General features: G+C 38.1%; 1 protein-coding gene across 5 annotated transcripts in view; it reads left to right on the top strand.

Annotated features, from left to right (window-relative positions):
- The window catches only part of LOC134538745 (tRNA endonuclease ANKZF1-like), a 109,191-nt gene that overhangs the window by 44,139 nt on the left and 44,470 nt on the right, over positions 1-20,582 (top strand). For all 5 annotated transcript variants that reach the window (XM_063380221.1, XM_063380219.1, XM_063380218.1 and 2 more), the window contains 2 exons: positions 3,764-3,986; positions 13,813-14,295. In XM_063380221.1, coding sequence (XP_063236291.1) covers positions 3,764-3,986; positions 13,813-14,295 — 706 coding nt within the window. The remainder of the gene's footprint in view (positions 1-3,763; positions 3,987-13,812; positions 14,296-20,582) is intronic.

Raw genomic sequence — 20,582 nt, 5'->3', positions numbered from 1 at the left:
GATACTCTTGCTTTGCCCTGGGATTCCCCCCTAGCTCTTTCAGAGTACTGTACAGTAGTGGTTTCAGCTAGTTTATGCTAGGAGTCTGTATTGTTCTGATGTAGTATCAAAGTTGTTAGTACAAGTATCAGTGCTACGCCTATATAAAAAGTGACCATTTGATTCATATTATTAGTGGAGTTTATGCATTCTGAATTGAGAATGTTGATATTTATTTTAAAAAAGGTAATGTGTTCATCATGATAGTGACTGAAACCCTATGAAAAGGTGGGCAGTTTACGGTAAGAAATGGCCCTCAGTGAAAGGGAGCAAAAATTTGTGATAGCTGTAGAATATAAATTACAACATTACAAACTGCTTCTTCTTCTTATTCTTCTTATACTCACCAGGATAACGAATCAAGTTCAGATTCTGATAAAGATCCCAGTTTTTCTGCATCCTCAGAGGTGATTGGTTCATTAAATATTTCACTACAAGGGCTAGGAGAATCTCCTATTAATAGGAAAAAAATTCAAATCAAAAAGTTATGCAACCAGAAAAATTAAAACAATTGACTCCACAATCAGAAGGAAACTTTTTGAGTTGCCAGATAATTTCTCTGAGGATGATAGTGAAGATTTAGAAGAATCAGTTTTGCAAAACCTCAAAGCCAATTTCTTGAGTTCTACTAGTAGGAGCAAGAAGTTAATGATATTAACCTGTTTACCACCGAATTGGGGAGTTAAAAAATTAATGCGAGAGTTTGATGCGCCAAACTGAAACTACATGGTATGACAATCAAAAAAACTCTTGGCTGAAAAAGGAATGTTAGAAAGTCCTAACCCCAAACCAGGCAAACACCTCTTAGAAGATGTAGTTGAAGCTGTCCATTTATTTTATGAAAATGATGAAGTCAGTAGAGCGATGCCTGGTGTTAGAGACTGAACCTAATAAAAATAAATCAAAAATATCAAAAAGACTTATTTTGTGCAATCTGAAAGAGGGATACACTTTATTCAAGGAGAAATGTCCAAATATTAAAATAGGTTTTTCAAAATTTGCGGAGCTTGGTCCAAAGCATTGTATTTTAGCGGGTTCTAGTGGGACACATGCAGTGTGTGTATGTACATTCCATCAAAATGTCAAATTGATAATTGAAAATGCAAGATTAGGTGATTTAACAAATGGAGATTTCAAAACCTACAAACATTGCCTACCAAAAATGGTATGCAATCCGCCAACAATAGATTGCAATATTGGACATTGTACATATTGTGCTGGTACTGCAGCAATATGGACCGTCCTTGAGAAGTCAATTGAAGAGCACCTGATATAAAAGATCACATTTCGGCAGTGGTTTTCAGTTGACCGTTGCAATTTAGAGACACTGCAGAAATCATCAGCAGATTTCATAGATTTACTCTGTGACAAGCTGTCACTCTTAGTCCACCACGACTTTATTGCAAAACAACAGACCTCTTTCATGAATAATTTAAAGGAAAATTTAAAATAATCTGAATTCGCCATCACACTCGACTTTTCAGAAAACTACAGTATGGTTGTACAAGATGAAGCCCAGACTTACCACTGGACTAAGGGACATGCCACAGTTCACCCGTTTGTGATATATTATAAAGGAGAAAAAAGAATTGAACATTTGAACTACGTTGTAATTTCTGACTGCCTAGAGCACAATACAGTTGCTGTTTACACATTTCAAAGAAATTTGGTTGCTTTTTTGATTACAAAATTTAAAAACGTTCCTCATAAGTTCTTTTACTTTTCAGATGGGTCTGCTGCCCAATATAAAAATAAGAGAAATTTCATCAATTTGTGTTTTCACAAGCAAGACTTCAACATATCAGCTGAATGGCTTTTTTCAGCCACAGCTCACGGTAAAGGACCTTGCGATGGAGTTGGAGGTACGGTTAAGAGATCAGCGGCTAAAGCTAGCTTGCAACGGCCCTACGAAAACCAGATCTTGACCCCTTTCAAGCTTTATGAATGGGCAGTAGAAAATATTTCTGGTATTAATTTCACTTTTAGTACACAAGAGGATTACATAGTCAGAAATATTTTTAAAAGATCATTTCAATCAGGCAATTACCATCCAAGAAACTCAGCAATATCATGCATTTATACTCAAGTACATCAAAAATTACTGTGAAAATATTTTCTGGAGCTACACATTCATCACAAGTAACTGTTACAAGATCACTAGACAAACCGCAAATAGGAGACGTAAAGGGCTATACTGCAGTTGTATGTGACAAGAACTGGTGGCTAGCTTATGTTATGGAGAAAAACGAAGAAATTGTTGAAGTGAAAGTAACATTTCTCCACCCTGCTGGACCATCACCATCCTTTTCTTATCCAGGGCAACCAGATGTATTATGGATTCCTCTCACAGATGTGTTATGTACAGTAAATCCTGTGACACCAACTGGAAGAATTTATGTGCTATCTGAAAATGACACTTTAAAAACCAATGAGGAATTTTTCAACTGCTGTAATTGAAAATTGAAATCAAACATGTGAGTGCTAATTTCCTTTCTTCAATTTATTTCTCATTTTAAATTATTGTGCAGGGGAATCTTGCATATATTGTACTTCAGCATAAAGTATTTCTCATTTTAATTAAATTTCCTGTAAAATTTAACTAACAAATTGTTCAGTTTAAGATACTTTCAGTGTACAGAATATATTGATCTGATTTTTTTTGTGTATTTTACAACAAGATTTTACTGTGTTCTGTTATGCTTTCCTTTGCTGCCAACATTTAATCTGAGGTTTGACAAAAACGGCCTTTGTTTTCAATTAATTTTACTATGAACCCATTTACTCTCCACTTTGAAACTTTGTAGACAATTTAATATTTGTACAAAAATTTTATAGAATTTTTTGAAAAAAATTTAAAATGTACTTTTTTCAAAATTTTAAATTCAAATTTTAAAAATTATTTTGAAAATTATTTTTTCCTAGACATTATTGTGTTACATATCACATGAAAGGCCATACCAAATGCTGCAAAATGACACCTGTCTCACCTTTCTAACTTAATTTGGAGAAGAGTTATGGTAATTTTAAAATATTCCTGTCGTGCTGCTATTTTGAGTGTTTTTTTTTCGAAAATTTACAAAGCAATATTTTCTAAATGGATGGATGTATCATTCTAAAATTTTATATTTTTGTTAGTCTGTATGGAGGTAACATCTGTGCAAAATTTCATCAAAACCTGAGATGGTGAGGTAAAATGGGTGTGTTGATTTGACATGGAATGACCCTTCAGTGTTTCAACACACATCAGTTTTAAAAATTTTTTCGCAAAAAATACGTACTCCTATTCTGCGAATGCTGTTTTTTAAATTCAAATTAAATTTCAAATCAAATATAAAATTATTCATGAATATTAATTTTTTTTTCATACTAAACAGAAGAAAAATTTGATGGAAAATCCAGTAAAATGAAAAATAGAGAAATATAGGGAACAATATTAGATTGGTGTAACATGGAAGAAAATAAAATAACATGGCAATGCATTTTTGTAATACAGTGAACCCTATCAAGCATATTTTTGGTTTACTTCCAAAAGTATCCTAGTTAAAAAAAAATGGCAAAACTAAATAAGTTAACTCCAACAATTTTTGAGGATTGTGATATTGACTTGGACATTTTTCGAGTTACACTTCTTGCCTTTACTAGGCGGATGGTAAGTTACTCATTTTTGCCACTTTTTTATCTAGGTCACTTTCAGCAGTACACTGATGACATGTTTCCTGCGCAGCACATCCAAGATATCGTGGAGCTGTGGGCACCTTACCTGGACCAGTGCGAGCTGATATTCCACCGGGCGGTCGGCCACAGCCGCAGCGTCCTGTTCGGCGGCCGCAGCCCGCTGCTGAACAAGGCAGACCCCAGGCTGCGCAGCATCCCTTTCCCCACGCGCAGGGCGACCTTCAGCGAGGTGAAGCGCATCCACGACGTCCTCTCCACTTTGGAAGTTTACGGTACGGCGGTGTTCTGCGCACGAGTGCCTGTTCAAAAACGTCGAGTTGTCTTCTCAGCCTGTCGTAACTCGGAGAGCAGTAACCATGTGAGGTTCTGGTAGGCTGCGAAGAGCCCCTTCTAAAATAAATTACCACTGTTTTAGTAATTTTTTTACATTGACTCAAAGTATTTTTTTTATTTGAATAGAATATCAAATAATTTGTTTTACCCCTTGCCCACTGGGGACCAAGGCGGTACAGTTTGGACACCTGTTGGAGAGCAAAATTAAAAAATGTGAAAATGCCAAGAATTATTATCCTTTTTTTCTGAAAAGGCAGAAAGGCATTCCCTAAAGCAGATGCCCTCAACGTCAACAGCAGAGAATTATTTAACGAATTTTTTACGAAGAAACCATGTTGGAATTATTGAAAAATAAGTGCATGAAACTTAAAGTTGGCAAAATTTTAATACTGACCAGATTTTTAGTATTTGAACAGGCTCGTACATTTTCAGGTGTCTCGCACCTGCTTAAGAATTGCACCAAGTATAACAAAACTTTACTACTAACAAATTTTACTGGGGGTTATTTATCACAAATATTTTTAAGGAGAATATAAACTTTAAATACACTCAATAAATAAATGATATCATTATTGGCTTTCATACTTAGATAGTCCCGACTAAGGCTTATTTGTACCACTAACAGCCACTAAACTCATCATAAAGTTTACACACTTTTCTCGTGCACCAAAGTTTTTGAGTATTTTGCAATTTTCCACTGACCAAAAGTTCAATGTTTTAATTCGCTGATTGAGTTTTTTTCCCAAGGGAGTGGTGACATTTCAGTCTAGGTTCAGGGGTATTTAAAACTTTACCAAAAATTCCCAGTAACTCAACATCTCAAGTTCCAACACACCGGGTTGCAAAGTTTTTACATTTAGCGCTTATTAACGTAACTTTATGCGGCTCACATATACGACTCGAGTCACTGTCAAAAAGGGTTGCTTCCACACAAGTGACTGGTGGGTCTGCTTCGCCCCAGGCAGGGGAACATGATGGACCTGTTTCACTTACTTGCATATCGTCGTGACATCACAAAGGGGATTAGCCCTTAAACGAGCCAGTGGACTCATTCTTCAAACACAATTTCTTCATAGACAGTCCCACAAGCCTACACCAGGCCTGCACGGTGATACTGACCATCGTGCACATTACGTAATAATAAATTCTGTTTTTATAATATTTAATAATTATCTCAGATGTTTTGTTAAAAGTAAATAATATTTTAATAAATACAAGTACAAATTTATCAATAAATTTTCTTGAATTTGTCGCGAGGTAAGGTGGCTTCTTACTGGAGCGAGTCCCCTCCCTGCGCTCAATATTTTTTTGCTGTGCTGCCTGACCTCCTAGTGCAGTCCCCTTGGTGGGGTTGGCGGGAACGGCTTGATGAGTGCTGGTGGTTTGCCCCACCGTGGAACGCCCTGTAGGTGGTCGTCGCCCCTTTTCTGGTTGACGGTAGTGGGGGCAGCTGGTAGCCTGATGGGCGCCGGGAAGAATACTGATATAGGGGGTGTTCCTATCGTCTGCCTCCTCTCGGCTGCTGCACGGTCCCGAGCCCTTTCATAGACCCAAGGGGCGGTGTCTACTGAATCTCCCTCCACAGGGATGGGTCGAGGATTGCAGGGGGGAAGACAGCATCCACCAGACTGGCCCCTAGGGGGTTTCTTCCCTGTGCCTCTGTGGGAGTAAGGCATCTGCGGCTATACTCACGGGGCTCCTGGTGGGTTGTCAATGCGTCTTTCTTGGCTGGCTGGCTGGCTGGCTGGCTGGCTGGCTGGCAGGCTGGCTGCTGGCTGGCTGGTTGACTGGCTGGCAGGCTGGCTGGCTGGCTGGCTGGCTGGCTGGCTGGCAGGCTGGCTGCTGGCTGGCTGGTTGACTGGCTGGCAGGCTGGCTGGCTGCTGGCTGGCTGGTTGACCGGTTGAACGACTGGGTTCCCGAGGAGTCCCCTCACCCCGAAAAGAGACTCTCGAATATGCGGTATGAATTTATTATTCTCACTCGTGGTCGACACCGACAGCCTCCCGATATACACTGGCTACTCGCGGACTCGATTGTCGGTCTTCTGCCCTTGGCTGGCAGGCTCGGCTGCCAGCGAAGGCGCGGTGAGCGGGGCTCGGCTGCCAGTGGTGCCTCTAGGACACCAACTGACCTCCTGGCCCAAGGGCCGGCCTTATATACCCCTCCTGAGGGCCAGGGCGTGACGTAGGAAGGGCCGAGGGTTCCAAGAATCACGGGCGCTTCCAGGAATTCCAGCCGGCCTATGTGACTTGGACGCAAGGTTACTAGAGAGAGGGAGGTTGCGCCGATTTGAAGGGAGAAAGTGGAAGGGGGAGTGACCAGGCCCTGTGACGTAGCTGGGAGCAGAGTCCGGCTGTGTGCTCGCGCTGGGTGTAGCTTCGCATGCACAATGCACTGCGAGCTAGTATCGCTGTTATGCGCTGTTGGCTCATTTTATAACAAAATACACACATTTCAATATTAATGTAGTATTATCGACATTTAAAGTAAAAACATATTTTTTTCTTCTATTGGCACGCATTTTTATACTGCAGTGCAGGGTTTTAAATCTTAAAGACTTTTTAAGGATATGAAATATATTTTTTTTACTTGAAAAGTAAAGTAAGTATTTATTGAAAAATTTATTTTATTTCTAACTCACAAAATAACTAGTAACGCATCAAAAATGACTGAAAAATACTTTTCATAGACTCGTATACAGCTGCTCTGATTGAAGAAGCGTAAATCTATCAAGTGAAAAAAAATCGTTTTTGAGAGTGTTCCCATTATTTACAACCATAGAGCATAGTAGCATAATTTCACACCGAAGTTATTGGTACAAAATAAAGTAGTAAAAAAATAATAACTGGAAAAAAATGGGAGTATTTTCAAAAATAAAGAACAGAGAATAATAATTGTTTATTTTTATGGGAAAAGTATGAAAATCTGTGATCTATAAGAACGCAACATATTAAATTAGACGTATAGAAATTGATTAATTACGCGCATGATTAATAAAATAAATGATCTAACATTAACCAAAACAATTGTTAAACAGTGGTTTACATCGAACATACGTATAAGCAATATATATATATATATATATATATATATATATGTGTGTGTGTGTGTGTGTGTGTGTGTGTGTTGGTGTGTGTGTGTGTGCATACACGTTTAGGAAGTCAATTATTCTTACTTACGTAAGTTATTGGGTGAACTGCTTCTTTTTTCTCTGCTCCCTTTTTGCATTGCTGTCTTGTTCTGCTCTTCTATTCAAATGCCTTAGTCGAAAAAATGTCCTAGTTCTTGCAAGCTTCATTAAAACGTTAGAGTTTATTTCAGGAAACTTCGTCACCAAATTATTAAAAAATGCTCGTATAATTCTTGGCTGAGAGTTTATTCTTTTACCGTGAAGACTCGTAAACACTTCTTCCGCTGATTTCACTGCATTTACGAATGCCTGGGATGGAATCGTCAAACCGCCTCTGCTAATTTTTTCTATCCATCCATCTGCATAAACAAAGCACATTTATAAATTAACATAAATTTTATATAGCAATATGTTCAAGGCCGTGGTCTTTCATTTCGATAATTGTGAGGGAAATAATTGTTTTTAACATTAACAGTACCCAATATTGTAAATTGTTGTTTTGTCCATATTTCTTCAAACTGACTCTTTGATGCTGTCATAATATTTTGAGACATTATAAACAGTTTGATGTTAGCTAATTACCTTACTAACACAATTTAAAATAATTATTGTTTACACAATAACTATAAAAACCATTTTTTTGCTTCAAAAAATAGTTGTATGTAAAAACCAATGAATCCATTTACAACAATATGACCAGAACCAATAATTTACAATATCAGCTACTGTTTGTGTATAACATTTATAACATTTGCATTATGCCCTCTCTCGTGTTGAATAAAAGGACACTCACACCTTGATAATAAAACAGCAAGTAGCGGTATTTTCAAAAGTTTGACATACCTTCGTTTACAGCCGAATCTGCAATGAGATTTCCGTCATTGGTGCCATGGGCCAAGTAGCCAGCAACGTATCGCAGTGCCTCACTTTCCTCTGTTGTCATATCAGAAAAGGACTTGTCGGAAGATTGAAGTGTTGGGGTCGGGATTTGGGCACTTTCTTCTTTCGCAGTGTTTAATGAAATAAACATTTGGCTTGTCAAATACGGTTTGTCAGCCAAACTTTCATCAGTGACACAAGCACCAGCTGGCAGAGGTAGTTCACATCCTAAAAGCAGCAAACGTAGACGATACTTAAAGTCTGCAGGTGTCGGATTTTGATTTGCGTGTCCAGCACTCCTAATCCGCGAAAAAAAACCTTTCCAAAACATCTTGATTCAGACGAGACGTGAGAATTAATTTCAGTGAATACTTAGTGTTCAAAAAATTGCGTAATTCACGAAGCGAATTTATTGTTACCAAAATTCCTTTCTGAAATGGCATGAGGCCTTTGTGTTGCAATATTCTTAAACTTGATATTTGATGTTCCATTTCTTGTAGTATGTTAAGCTGGTTGTCAATATTTAGACCAAATGCACTGTGCCACGGTTTTTTCGAATCTCTGACAAATCTGGAGTTCAAAATATCAAAGAATTTGTCAACAGTTTCGAAAAAATTTCCGATTTCTGGGTGATCTTTGTAGTTTTCCAGAAGACGTCTAGCAGTACTTATGGTGTGAAAAAAGTTGTACCGCATATTTAACTTTCTGTTTTGTACTTCCTTTGGCAGTTAAAAGCAACTCTGTCAGTTTAGGACACAACTTCCATTCCTTGTCTTCTATTATGTCATTTATGTGCTGTTTGAGGATTACTGTTCCATTACCTAGCCGTATTCCAAAATCAAGGAAGTTATTTCTCAGTAGCTTAATGAGATGAGGAATGTCGGCGAAAACCCATACGTTTCTTTTTCCGTCCGAAGGGTTTGGAAAGGAAACATTTTCCGGTGATATGTTTAAACTTTTCCAGAGGCCTAGGTTACTGCCTCCCATATCACTCACTATTGCAACCACAATAAACCCCTTTGTTCCAGTTTATTAATAACTTTAAAAAGCAAATCTTGAGTAATTTTGACATCAAAATCATAAAAAACTGGCTGCTTCCATTTAGAAGCCAGACCTCTGGCCATTATAACTTGTGCATTTTTGCTAGGACATAAAATTTGGTCTGCTGTTTGGTCATAACAGTATCTTCCATCTACTTTCATTTCATCAAAAGATAATACTGTAAGCCGTTCAGTAAGCATCATTGATCCTGATTTTGCATGCAAAACAGTCAAGACTTCTTCAAGAATACCTGGAGAGCATTTCACGTTCCTTGTCCATTTCCAGAGAGTTGATAAACCAGGTAAAGGAATACCGACTTTTTTCCTCAAGTAGAGGTAAGCTTTGCGGGAAATTGAACGTAAAGTTATTGCTGCAGCTATATCCCCATCTTCCCACCACACTTGTCTTTTACTTTTATTTAAAAGCCGTTCTATTTGCTTGGGAGTAAAAATATTTTCTAAAATCTTTTTTAGTTCATCCCTAACAGACCTCTTGCACTGCCTATGAACAATTTTCAGTGACAGTAACTGAGATTTCAGAAGCTCATTTTGCTTTTGTAATTTTTTCTCCCCTTCTTTTCTACTTTCAATTTGTTTTTCCAGAGAGAGAATCCGCAATTGTAGTAAATCTATTTGTTTTTGTAAATGTATATTTTGTGTAAAATCATGATAGCAAGTTGCCTCAGTGTTTGTATTGGAGCTTTCAATTTGAGAGTTTTCACAATGAGAACTGTTAAGTAGTATTTCCTGTGATACGGATACATCGACAACAGACCGCAGCTGTTTTGATTTAGATGTGTTCAACTCGTCAACAAGCTTTCGTTTAACGGTTCTAGACTGAAGTCTATCGCTCCTCGTGGAATCAACTGCTTTTTTGTTTGGCAAATTAATGTTTGGGACTGCATTATGTTTAAGCAACCTGCGCCTTTTCTCGCCCATTAATTCGGCACGCAAGTCTCTTTGATAATCTTCATCGGCAAAGTGTTCGGAACAAAGTCGTACTGTTTTGTGGTCAAATGTATCCTTCCTACCACACAAAAAAATCCACTTCTTTAATAAGTCATCGAGTTTTGGAAATCTAAAATAACTTATAGCTGCGCCTGTCTTGTCTTTATAGTTTCTACAATTCTGCACTGCACATCCGGGCATCTTAGAAAATTATAACTTGAAAAACAGCTATTTACATACCATACTATGTCACAATTCAGGGAAAAAAAAAAAAAAAGCTCAAAGTATTATCTGTAACTGAAGTATTTACACCGTACTTTTGTTTTCACTTATTTACGTTTGATGGGTTTCGCAATAGGTTCTGCATTATAAAGTAATTATGTTATCATCAAACATTAGAGCCTACTTACAGTTTGTACAGGTACCGGGCAAGCGTAGGCCGCGTTCCTCGAGCATGGGCAAGTAGGGATGTTGGAAAAATATCGATATATCGAAATACCGATATTTTTCATACGATTTATTAATATATATCGTCGATATTTTATCAAAGATATATATCAATATCGATATTTTTCTGCGATATTTTCATTTGATATTTTCATAAATAATGAATACAGCCAATAATGTCGTTAACTGCATCTACCGTTTGGAAGTTTTTCAAGAAGATAGACTCTAAAAGTATATTGTGTAATTTATGTGGGAAAACCTACAAAACGAGTGGAAACACAACAAACCTAGCAACACATTTAAAAAATAAGCACCAGCACACATTCGTTCAACTGCACAAGAAAAGTAACGATGCCAAAACAAAAAAAAAATTGGTTGTCTGTAAAGTCGGTTTATGGACGATATTTTAACGTGACAATATCATAACAAAACATTGATGAAATGATTGCATACTTTTATGAATAAAATTGAATCATTTTTATTGAATGGATACAAAGAAGGAGTGAAATGAAATCTACAATTTAATTGATAAATTTACTTTTATTTGCACTCATTAATTCAAATATGTTTATTACTTTGACGAACAGATTATTTTAACTATAACTTTTGTACATGTTTGCTATTTTACTTCTTCCAATCTGTGTTATTCTGTTAAGGATAGGACGATGATAGGAAAAGTAGGAAACAAATGGGAGTGTTTCAAGGATGATGTGAAGGAGAATGGCTTACTCAACACCAAGATGCAGTCAAAAATAATATATTTTGCGCCACGGACTCTGCAGCAATGCTAGGAGGAATGGGTTAGCAAAGAGCAATGAAAATGTTACATTGTAATGCATGAAAACAGAATTACGCCACGGACTCGGTCTCAATGCTAGGCGGTTCAGGTTAGCAAAGAGCAATATAAAATGAGTGTAACGGGACACAGCGAAACGGGTACAATGTGCGTAACGGGACACTTTTTCGTGCGTGCAGCCGGCGTTCATCGATTTATTAGACGTCACGTCAAAAATTTAGACACACAAAAATTATTGATTAACTGATTTTCATATGAATAAATTTTTTAGTTCAACATTCCATCTTAATCCACATTTATATCGATAATTTGTACCAAAAAAATATTGGGTTTGTTAATTTTTTTATCTCTAATACGAGATTGAATTTATTTTGGTTAGTTTAAAGTTATTGATACTTTTGTCGTGTAGCATTGTTATCACATCTGTGAACACAATTAGAAACTATTTTTTCACTATATGTCTGTGATTGCACAAAACAAAAGATTTCCATCACTATTACATTTAAAAATGTATACAAAGTTATATTCTTCAACCTTACATAGCAAAATGCAATAAATCAATGTCGTCTAATTTTTTTTGGCGGTTGTAAGCTTAAAATTAAAAATTTAAATTATTTTCGAAATACTCGATATATCAAAATATCGATATATTTTTGCGATATATCAAAATATTACTTTGATATTACTCAAAATATCGATATAATATATATCAATATTTTTGCCCGATATCAACATGCCTATGGGCAAGAGACTGCTGCTCCGAGCTACGTCACAGGTCCAGGCGGCCAAGTACCGTTATTCCCAGCCCCTAAATCGGCTCCCCCCTGACTTGGACGGACCTCGGCTTGGAGGGTGAGGGGAAGGCGGGAGGAGGTGGCTGGGCAGGCGGAGGTGGGTGAGGAGGGGGAGGCTGCGCGCGCACCCGCTCGACCTGGTGAGAGAGGGGTAGGCGAGGGGTGGCGGCCAGTAGGCGGTGCTGGGTGAGGAGGGGGAAGCTGCGCGCGCACTCGGCTGGCCTGGCGAGAGAGGGGTAGGTGAGGGGTGGCGGCCGGTAGGAGTGTGCGCGCGCACCCAGCTGGTTGGCATGGCAACCAAGGACGCGGCGCGGTCGCCCTGGCAACGGGCGACGCGGTGGTGGCCGGACGGTGACAGCTGTCGCGGCCGTCAGTGGCGGCGGCGCGCACACGTGTTTAGGAAGGAAGGGGCTGACGGCTTCGTGATTATAGACGTGCGCGGCACGTCGCACGTCAAATTCATACATGTTACACTCTTGTATTTTTTTTTTTAATGTGTCCCACTTGTATCTATTGGAAATTAATTATCATAAAAATTATTGGATTTGAAATGTCAAATCATAATCACTTTATTCAAGAAGTTTGGAACACTTACTAACCCCTATTGACTTGCACACTTTTGTTTTTATTTATTTTATTTTCAGTATAGAGTAGTTTTTGTTTGCTGACTGATTATTTGTCAGTACAAATAATGTGTGTATGTTTGTGGGTTATTTTTTTCCTCCAGATTTTCTTATAGGAAATCAAATGTTTCTTTGCATCACCAGTTATTCATACATGTAATTTCAATGGATAGTTTGAACTAAACTAGGATTTGGTGGGGATGAATGTGAAAGAATGGAGGGGGAGAAAACATTTTGAAAGATAAGAAATTGCTGTATTGAAAAGACCAATTGCAGGCTTAGTTAAGATCACAAATATATGTTGATGACCTAATGCGAAGAGGCATAGAATAGTGTTGATATAGCTTTTGTGTACATTTTTTAAGTTAATGCTGGTCACAATTAGTAAAGTTGATGTGTGGAATAGTTTTGCTTGGGAATCCAGTGATTTTCAATTTTGCCAAGAAGTAGTAAATTATGTAAGTTTTTTTTAATTTAATTTTATCTCATGAAACTTATTAATTAAAATTATATCTTCTCTTTTCCATCTTTTTGCACATGCTCATCCAAGTGGTTGGTTAGGTTTTTTTTCTAACCCATATCTGATAAGAAAAGATTTAAAAAAAAAAGCTTAGATTTCTTTATATAAACTTGAGGATTTTAATGGCGTATGAATGTTTCTTGACTTTTTGTTTTGTATTAATTTTCTAAAAGTGAATGTTTCTGTGGATTTGCTTAAAGTGGCTGGATGTAGTACCATGTATATAAATAACTGCTAAAATATAAGTGTTGCAAAATGGCATTTGCAGCACATCACAACATTGGTGTTATACTAAACACATGAATTTGTGTGTATTTGGCGAAAATAGTCAAACTGCCTTAGACCAAGATAGTGTTTTTGTGCCCAAACGGAGAATATATTCGTAAATTTTTTTTAACCAAACGTTAAGGTTTGAGTACTCATTCAAACTACCTAACTATATGAGGCTTGAAAAAGCAATTACTTAGTTGATAGCATATATGTTAATGTATTGTAACAGTTTCTGGGAGATATTGAGCATGCATTCTTTAATAATTATAATCCAAGTTGAGATTGTGTGAAACTTGACTGCTGTAGTGTTTGTACAGGGTCTGCTGTAGACTTCCCCAAGACGTTCCCGCAGTCGCCGCGCAAGAAGTCGTCCTGGACCCGCCCCGCGGCGGACTCGGACGCAGAGGTGGACGGCACTGCCAAGAGCGTCGAGGCGATGAGCAACGGGAACCCGGTGGAAGGCGCTCGGGCTCCTGCAGACGAGAAGCCGGTCGAGGCGAGCGAGGGGAAGGGGGAGAAGAAAGGGAGCCCGCGGGGCCGGCCGATAGACCGGGCCAAGGCACGCAAGTCCCCGCACCGGCCGCTGCCGGAAATCGTCATGCGGCTCGCGGCCGACTCCTCGGACAGTGATGCCGCAGACTGCGAAGTCGGGTTCTTGGACGATACTGAGATATCATTCGGTGACTGTCTGCAAGAGTTCGGGGACACTGTCCCCCAGGCAGTGAAGGATAGGAAGAAAGGTGTGAGGAAGTGCAGCAGAAAGAAGAAGAAGAATAAGCTGATCAATGACACTGTCAAAGGTAAGCTGCAGTGATGAAATTGATTGGCCACAACAGGGCAAATATGTACAAATAACATATTCACTCGAATTTAAGACACCATTGATTTTTCTTTTGATTCTCAAGTTTTTTCAAAAGAAAAAATTGAAAGTAGTTGAGCCAGCAAAGAATGTGGTGACAAATGATAGTCTGGTTGATGGTTTTCTGGTATGGAGTGCCTTCTCTAGCAGCCATTGAAGAGAATAAGAAAGAACACCTCTCCTTCATCCTGCATTTATCATCTGTCAGGTTTGTCAGAGGTTCAGGAAACCCTGGACAAAAGTGGCATAAGTAATGGATAGAGCCAAGATTATATGGTTTTATGCGAAATCGCGAATTTTCACGCGAAATTCATCCCAAACCGCGAAAAATGCGAAATGTTTTCTAATCACAAATAACACTTCAATATTGATTAAAATCGTTAACTACCGACTATTGGTTGATTGACAAAAATTCCGTATCTGTTTGTAGAAGAAATGGTTGTCATCCAACTGCAGTGTGGTTATTTAATGCGTTAATTATTCATCTTAAAAAATTACAAGATATGTATCACAAAAATTGACGATTTCACGAACAAAAAAAAAGCTCCTTATCGGAGTTAGGTTAGGGTTTTTAAACGCATCTCTACTAGAGCCACTAGAGATCACGCAATATTAACAACTGACGATCGTAAACTAAAATTAACAAGTTAACAAACACGTGAAAAATTTCAGCGCCTTGTTTGCTGTATCCTTTGAAAAATACACGTGAACAAAAACTGCATTCATTAAATAAATACGTATGAAAATAAAATAAAAGCGAACGTTGATATTTAATGATCACTTGATATTTAATGGAATTTCACTGTAACGTAATTTTGTGTGCTTGTTGAATAAGAAGTTTACCGTGAAGCCTTCATTTTCATTTCACACTTCACAGGCGAGAGAGCCAAAATCGTAACATAATCGAAGTTTTCCGATCGCTAATGAAAAAGTACCTTATTGCAAGGATATATTTATTTTACGATCATTAAATATTTTAAATGACGCTTACCTACCCAACCCTCCCGGAAAATAAATAAAAACATTTATTTCACTGACCTGACATAACCTAACCTTTTACTTCGGGTTGAGTATATGGCTCTCTCGCCTGTAAAAAGTAGGCTTCCTGCGGTTTATTTTTTCTCTACAACTTCAGTAAATACTAGTTTTTGGTACCTCCGGGCTTTGTTTACAAATGACGTGCATAAATGAAAGCTAAATTTCTTAATCATGCCGAAAAATAAAGCTACTGCGGCATCACGTGCTGAAGAGTTAATGAATGAGGGATTATACGTCAGTGACGGAAAAATACTTTTCTGTAAATATTGTAATTGCCGTTTGGAGCATGAACGTAAGGACACGGTAAACAAGCACATAATTAGAGACAAACATGTAAAAGCTAAACGATCCCCATGCACTTTGAAACGACAGCTTTCTATCCCAGAAGCAGGAGTGGCGCAAATATGCGCAAAAAAACAAAAGGAAGATTTTGTTCTCGAAACCTTTGTAGCTGCAGGTATTCCTCTTGAGAAACTTGACAACAGCAAGCTGACTGCATGGATGCAGAAGCATGTAAGTGGTGCTGGTGATCTTCCAACAGTGGATTGGATGAGGAAAAAGTACATTCCCCTACTTAGAGAGAAAAAATAAGTGGAAATCAAGCAGCAGCTCTTGGGGCAAGATGTGGTCATACTCGCAGATGAAACCACTGACAAGAGTAATAATTGTGTTTTCAACATCTTGTTTAAAATTCTGAAACCAGATGCTGAACAAGATGTTATCTTAGGGGCTTCTTGTGTCCTTGATACAGCAAATGCTGTTTGTTGTTCTCGGGCAGTGATTGATGTATGCTCCAAATATGAAGTCAAGGAAGAAAACATAATTGCGTATGTTGCAGATAGTGCCAGGTACATGACAAAATCTGCTGGCACCCTTGAAGGTGTATTTGGTGACCACATGTACCACATACAGTGAAACCTCTTTAATACAAACCTGAAGGGACCTAAAATTTTGCAGTTTGTATTAACGAGGTTTGTATTAACAGGTGCATATGCTCACATTAATAATAATTGACAAATTCAAGTATTGATTTTTTACTCGAAAATTAATCAAATAGAGAATTAAAGAGGCTTGAAAAATTCATTGATTTTTTTCTGCACTTTTTTAGTTGCATAAATGTCCTTTACTGCACTGCAAAGTTTGTCGAAGGAAGACAAGACATCAGTGTCTACATCACTAGCAGCCAGAACATTTTCCAATACAATTAATGCTGATGAAGCTTCTTTTTTGCTTGGAAGTTCGTGAACGTCGTCATCCACATCATCACTCTCTTCTTCTTCTCCATCTTCACATACAACTGGAACAACTTTGTCCAGCTCACTTTCACATTCATTCAGTGGTGCAGCTTTTGTATACACATTATCATCAACATGAACATAATCTTTGAAATTGCCAGAAGCACCATGTTGCTAAAGTTCTTCCCAGCCTTCCACTAGGTCTGAACTTTCATCTTCGGGACTTTCATCTGTTTTGCCAAACCCACTTTTGGCAAAACAGTTTTGGATTGTTGCTGTTGATACACTGTCCCAAGCCATTGAAATGTTCCTCATTGCATCCAACACATTCCACCTTGGCTGAGAAGACTTCTGTAGCTCAAGCTGCCTAATGAGGTACTTCACTAGACGTGTCCTGTAGAACCTCTTGACTGTGGCAATGATGCCCTGGTCCAGTGGTTGCATGAAGCTGGTTGTATTTGCTGGCAGGAACATCAGTGTGACATTATTCAGCTGTAGCCCATGAGCTGTATGTGCTGCACAACGATCTAACAATAGAAGAACATTTCTGTTCAGAGTTGCCATCTTCCTGTCAAACTGGATTAGCCACGACTGGAACAATTTACTCGTTACCCATGCATATTCATTTGCTTCATAATCACAGGGCAGTCGAGCAGTATCAATACCCTTGAAACATCTAGGTTTCATTGACTTTGAAATTACTAAAGGTTTCAGCTTTGTGCTACCATCCTGGTTGCAGCACAACAAAACAGTGATTCGTGCCTTGCTATGTTTGCCACCATGAAAAGATTCTCCTCTGAAGGCCCATGTCTTGTTCGGAAGCAAGTTATAAAAAATTCCGGTTTCGTCCATGTTAAATATGTCGCGTGGCGCATATTTATTCAAAACTGGCTGCACAGAACCTAGCCAATCAAGTGCAGCATCTTTGTCCACAGCTACACTCTCTCCACAAACAGCTTTATAAACCAAATTATTTCGCTCCTTGAATCGCTGCAACCATCCATTACTGCACTTAGTCATCAATTTTCAGTGTCAGTGCAAAATAATCTGCCTTTTGTTGGATCATTGGCCCGGACATGGGTATGTTACCATCCCGCATCTGATGAAACCACTCCAGTAGCTTATCTTCCAGTTCCTTGTGTTGAGGACCACGCATACGTTTTTTTCCCTTTGTACAACTACCACTCGCGCACGCTGCTTCTAATTTTTCTCTCTTGCTCACTATCGTCGAGAGAGTCGACAACGGTATGTTGAAGGCTTTCGCGATTTCCGTTTTAGACTTACCGCTATTGTCGATGCTACTTAAAATTTCCATTTTTGCTGACAAAGATAACTCGTTCCGTTTACGCTTCGCCATTTTACAGCACGCTGGTTAGTTCAACAAAAGTAAACAGATAAAAAAAAGTGTCAGAGTGACCAACCCAACATCATGCACCATGAGTCCCGTATGACAGCATGTTCACCTCGGGGGACGCGGTATTCAGTTGGAACAGCAGCAGCTAACGCGAGCAGTTCATTGGTGTAAAGGGAGCCATGTTCTTGGAACAGCCCATGCGGCGTGTGGTTACGGTTTTGTATTGTAACTCTCAGGTTATTGTGGGCTTCTACTTGTTTGTATTCTGTTTTTAAAATGCGTTAAATTCTTTAAATGGGAAATTTATCTTTCAAATAAATATTTTTCTAATCAAGGTATTAATTTCAATAAAAGCAATTTCCTTTAAATAGCCGCGTTCATTCTAGTGCGTTTTCTACAGTTTGTAGCACTGCACTATTTTCCGTTGTCTATGAAAAATATGGTTGTTAACAAAACAAGACGTGGTCGTAAAATGTTTGCTGTTCGAAGTAGACCATTTACCGTACAAATTATTTGCCTTTAAGAGAATTATAGTGAAGCTGCGTGCACGTGATTAAAGTGTGCGATTCTTGTTCTAAAATTTAATTCGGTTTATCCGATAATAAAACAATAGTACACTACGTGAGCGAACGTGAGGTTACTTCGTAATACATAATAACGAATATTTCATATTAACCGTATTGATTGACTTTAAATATGCTATCCCAGTCTGAAGGGGAATTAAAAGTGTTCGAATAAACGCGAACTTTGAAATAACCGGTATTTTATTAACGAGGTTTCACTGTACAATGTTGGGTCCATAAAGTAAACATTGTTGGGCAGATCTGGCAAAAAACTTGGAAGAACTGAACCTCTTCGTTTGTAAGGTAAAGATGGCCTTTCTTAACACCAGAAAGAGGAGGCATGCATACCTTCAATTTCTTCTCCAGAAACATGGAGAAAACAAGGCTCTGGTCAAGTTATTCCCCATGCCAGTTGTTACACGGTGGAACACATGGTTTGAATCTGTATCATACCTCGCACTCCATCTGCACGACATTGTGGAATTCTTTGAGCAGCTTAGCGAAGATAACTCTGGTGTTAAATATATCAAGGGACTCCAGAAGGAAGAGTTACAATGTCTTGAGGCCACTCTTACATTTGTGGCTCAAAACTGTAACACCTTTGTAGAGCTAATTAATTTTCTTGAAGGAACAAAGTATCCTACTGCTCATCAGTTGTGCACAAAATTGAGTAAACTGCAAACTACTCTTGATGTCTTGGCTAAGGGAATATTTCCTGAAAATGTTGAAGACATTTTGGCTGAAATGAAAACTGTCAACTCTGCAGCCCTTAAAGAGCTGTTCAAGAACACAGCTAAACTCAGTCTTATAAAACTGATTGATCTGGTGAACACTGATCCATCTCGTCAACTATTTCTGGGAATCAGCACTATAATGAATCCTCAAAATGTAGGAAACATTCGTGTGGAGGAAAAAGAATTCCAGAAACATATTGGGAACCTACCTTTCCTTTGCAAGGTGCAGAAGACCTCTGTAGCGACAGGCTACATAACACTCCAAAACCAGGTTTCCCAAGAGCAGCAGAAACCGCATGTGAACTACATAGACATGGTGGACATACTATGTAAAATGAAAGCGGATTATCCTGAATTTGCAGCTGCTGCTTTAAAGTTAATATGGATACCTGCAACAAATGTGGACTCAGAAAGATCTTTTTCTAAGTATTCTGTAGTTGTGACAGAAGAAGATCTCTAAAACCAGAGAATGGTGGCTTTTTCCTGAGCTTAATTGTATTGCATTTATAGAACAAAAGTTTAACTGTAGTTTCTATTTTAATTAGTTTAGACTCTCTCCTGAACTCAGGAACAGTACCTGCATAAGAATACTGAATATTTTAGTTGTTAATTTTTTATGTACTCTCAACATAGTATTGTTTAATGTGCATATTTTAAGTCTCTAACCACGAATTATTGAAGCATTTGATCAATGCAGCTCTGCGTGGTTTGTATATGTTATTACATATGTTTTAATTTTTTATGACGATAAAGACGAAATCCACAATTCTTAATGACGAAAAGTCCTTTTTCATAACACCATAAAATCTTGGCTCTAGTAATGGAGTTTACAGGTTAGTCTCAACTAAGTGAAGGCAGTAACTAACAGCTGTCTATAAGTAGCATAAGTGACACATTAAGACGCAGAGCCTGTAGTATTTCAAACAAACTGATCCCAATGGCAAGATACTAGTTTGCGATTATAATGCGACCCCCACTGTTAGTGTCTACAGTTGTATTGAAAATCATATAATTACCTATTTTCAGGTAAATATGGTACATTTAAATTATTATAAAAGGCTTTTTCTACCAAACAAGTCCTTATTTAATGTTTTTTCTGAACTTCAAGGCATGTTTTTATGTCAGTACTTGCAAATTCTGGAACCGTGTGGTTTTGGTTTAACTGTTAGTATGTAGCCTTGGACTCAAAAACTTATTACATATTTTTATTATATCATTCATAAATCAGTGTTTCCTGAATCATAGAAACATTAGTTTTTTGAGGGTTTAGGGAAACTTAGTTTTAATAAATTTAGTAGACAGAA

This window comes from Bacillus rossius, chromosome 14, assembly GCF_032445375.1.
Source record: "Bacillus rossius redtenbacheri isolate Brsri chromosome 14, Brsri_v3, whole genome shotgun sequence".
NCBI lineage: Eukaryota > Metazoa > Arthropoda > Insecta > Phasmatodea > Bacillidae > Bacillus > Bacillus rossius.
The sequence above is the reverse complement of the archived record's forward strand: the minus strand, read 5'-3'. Positions and strand labels throughout refer to the sequence as shown.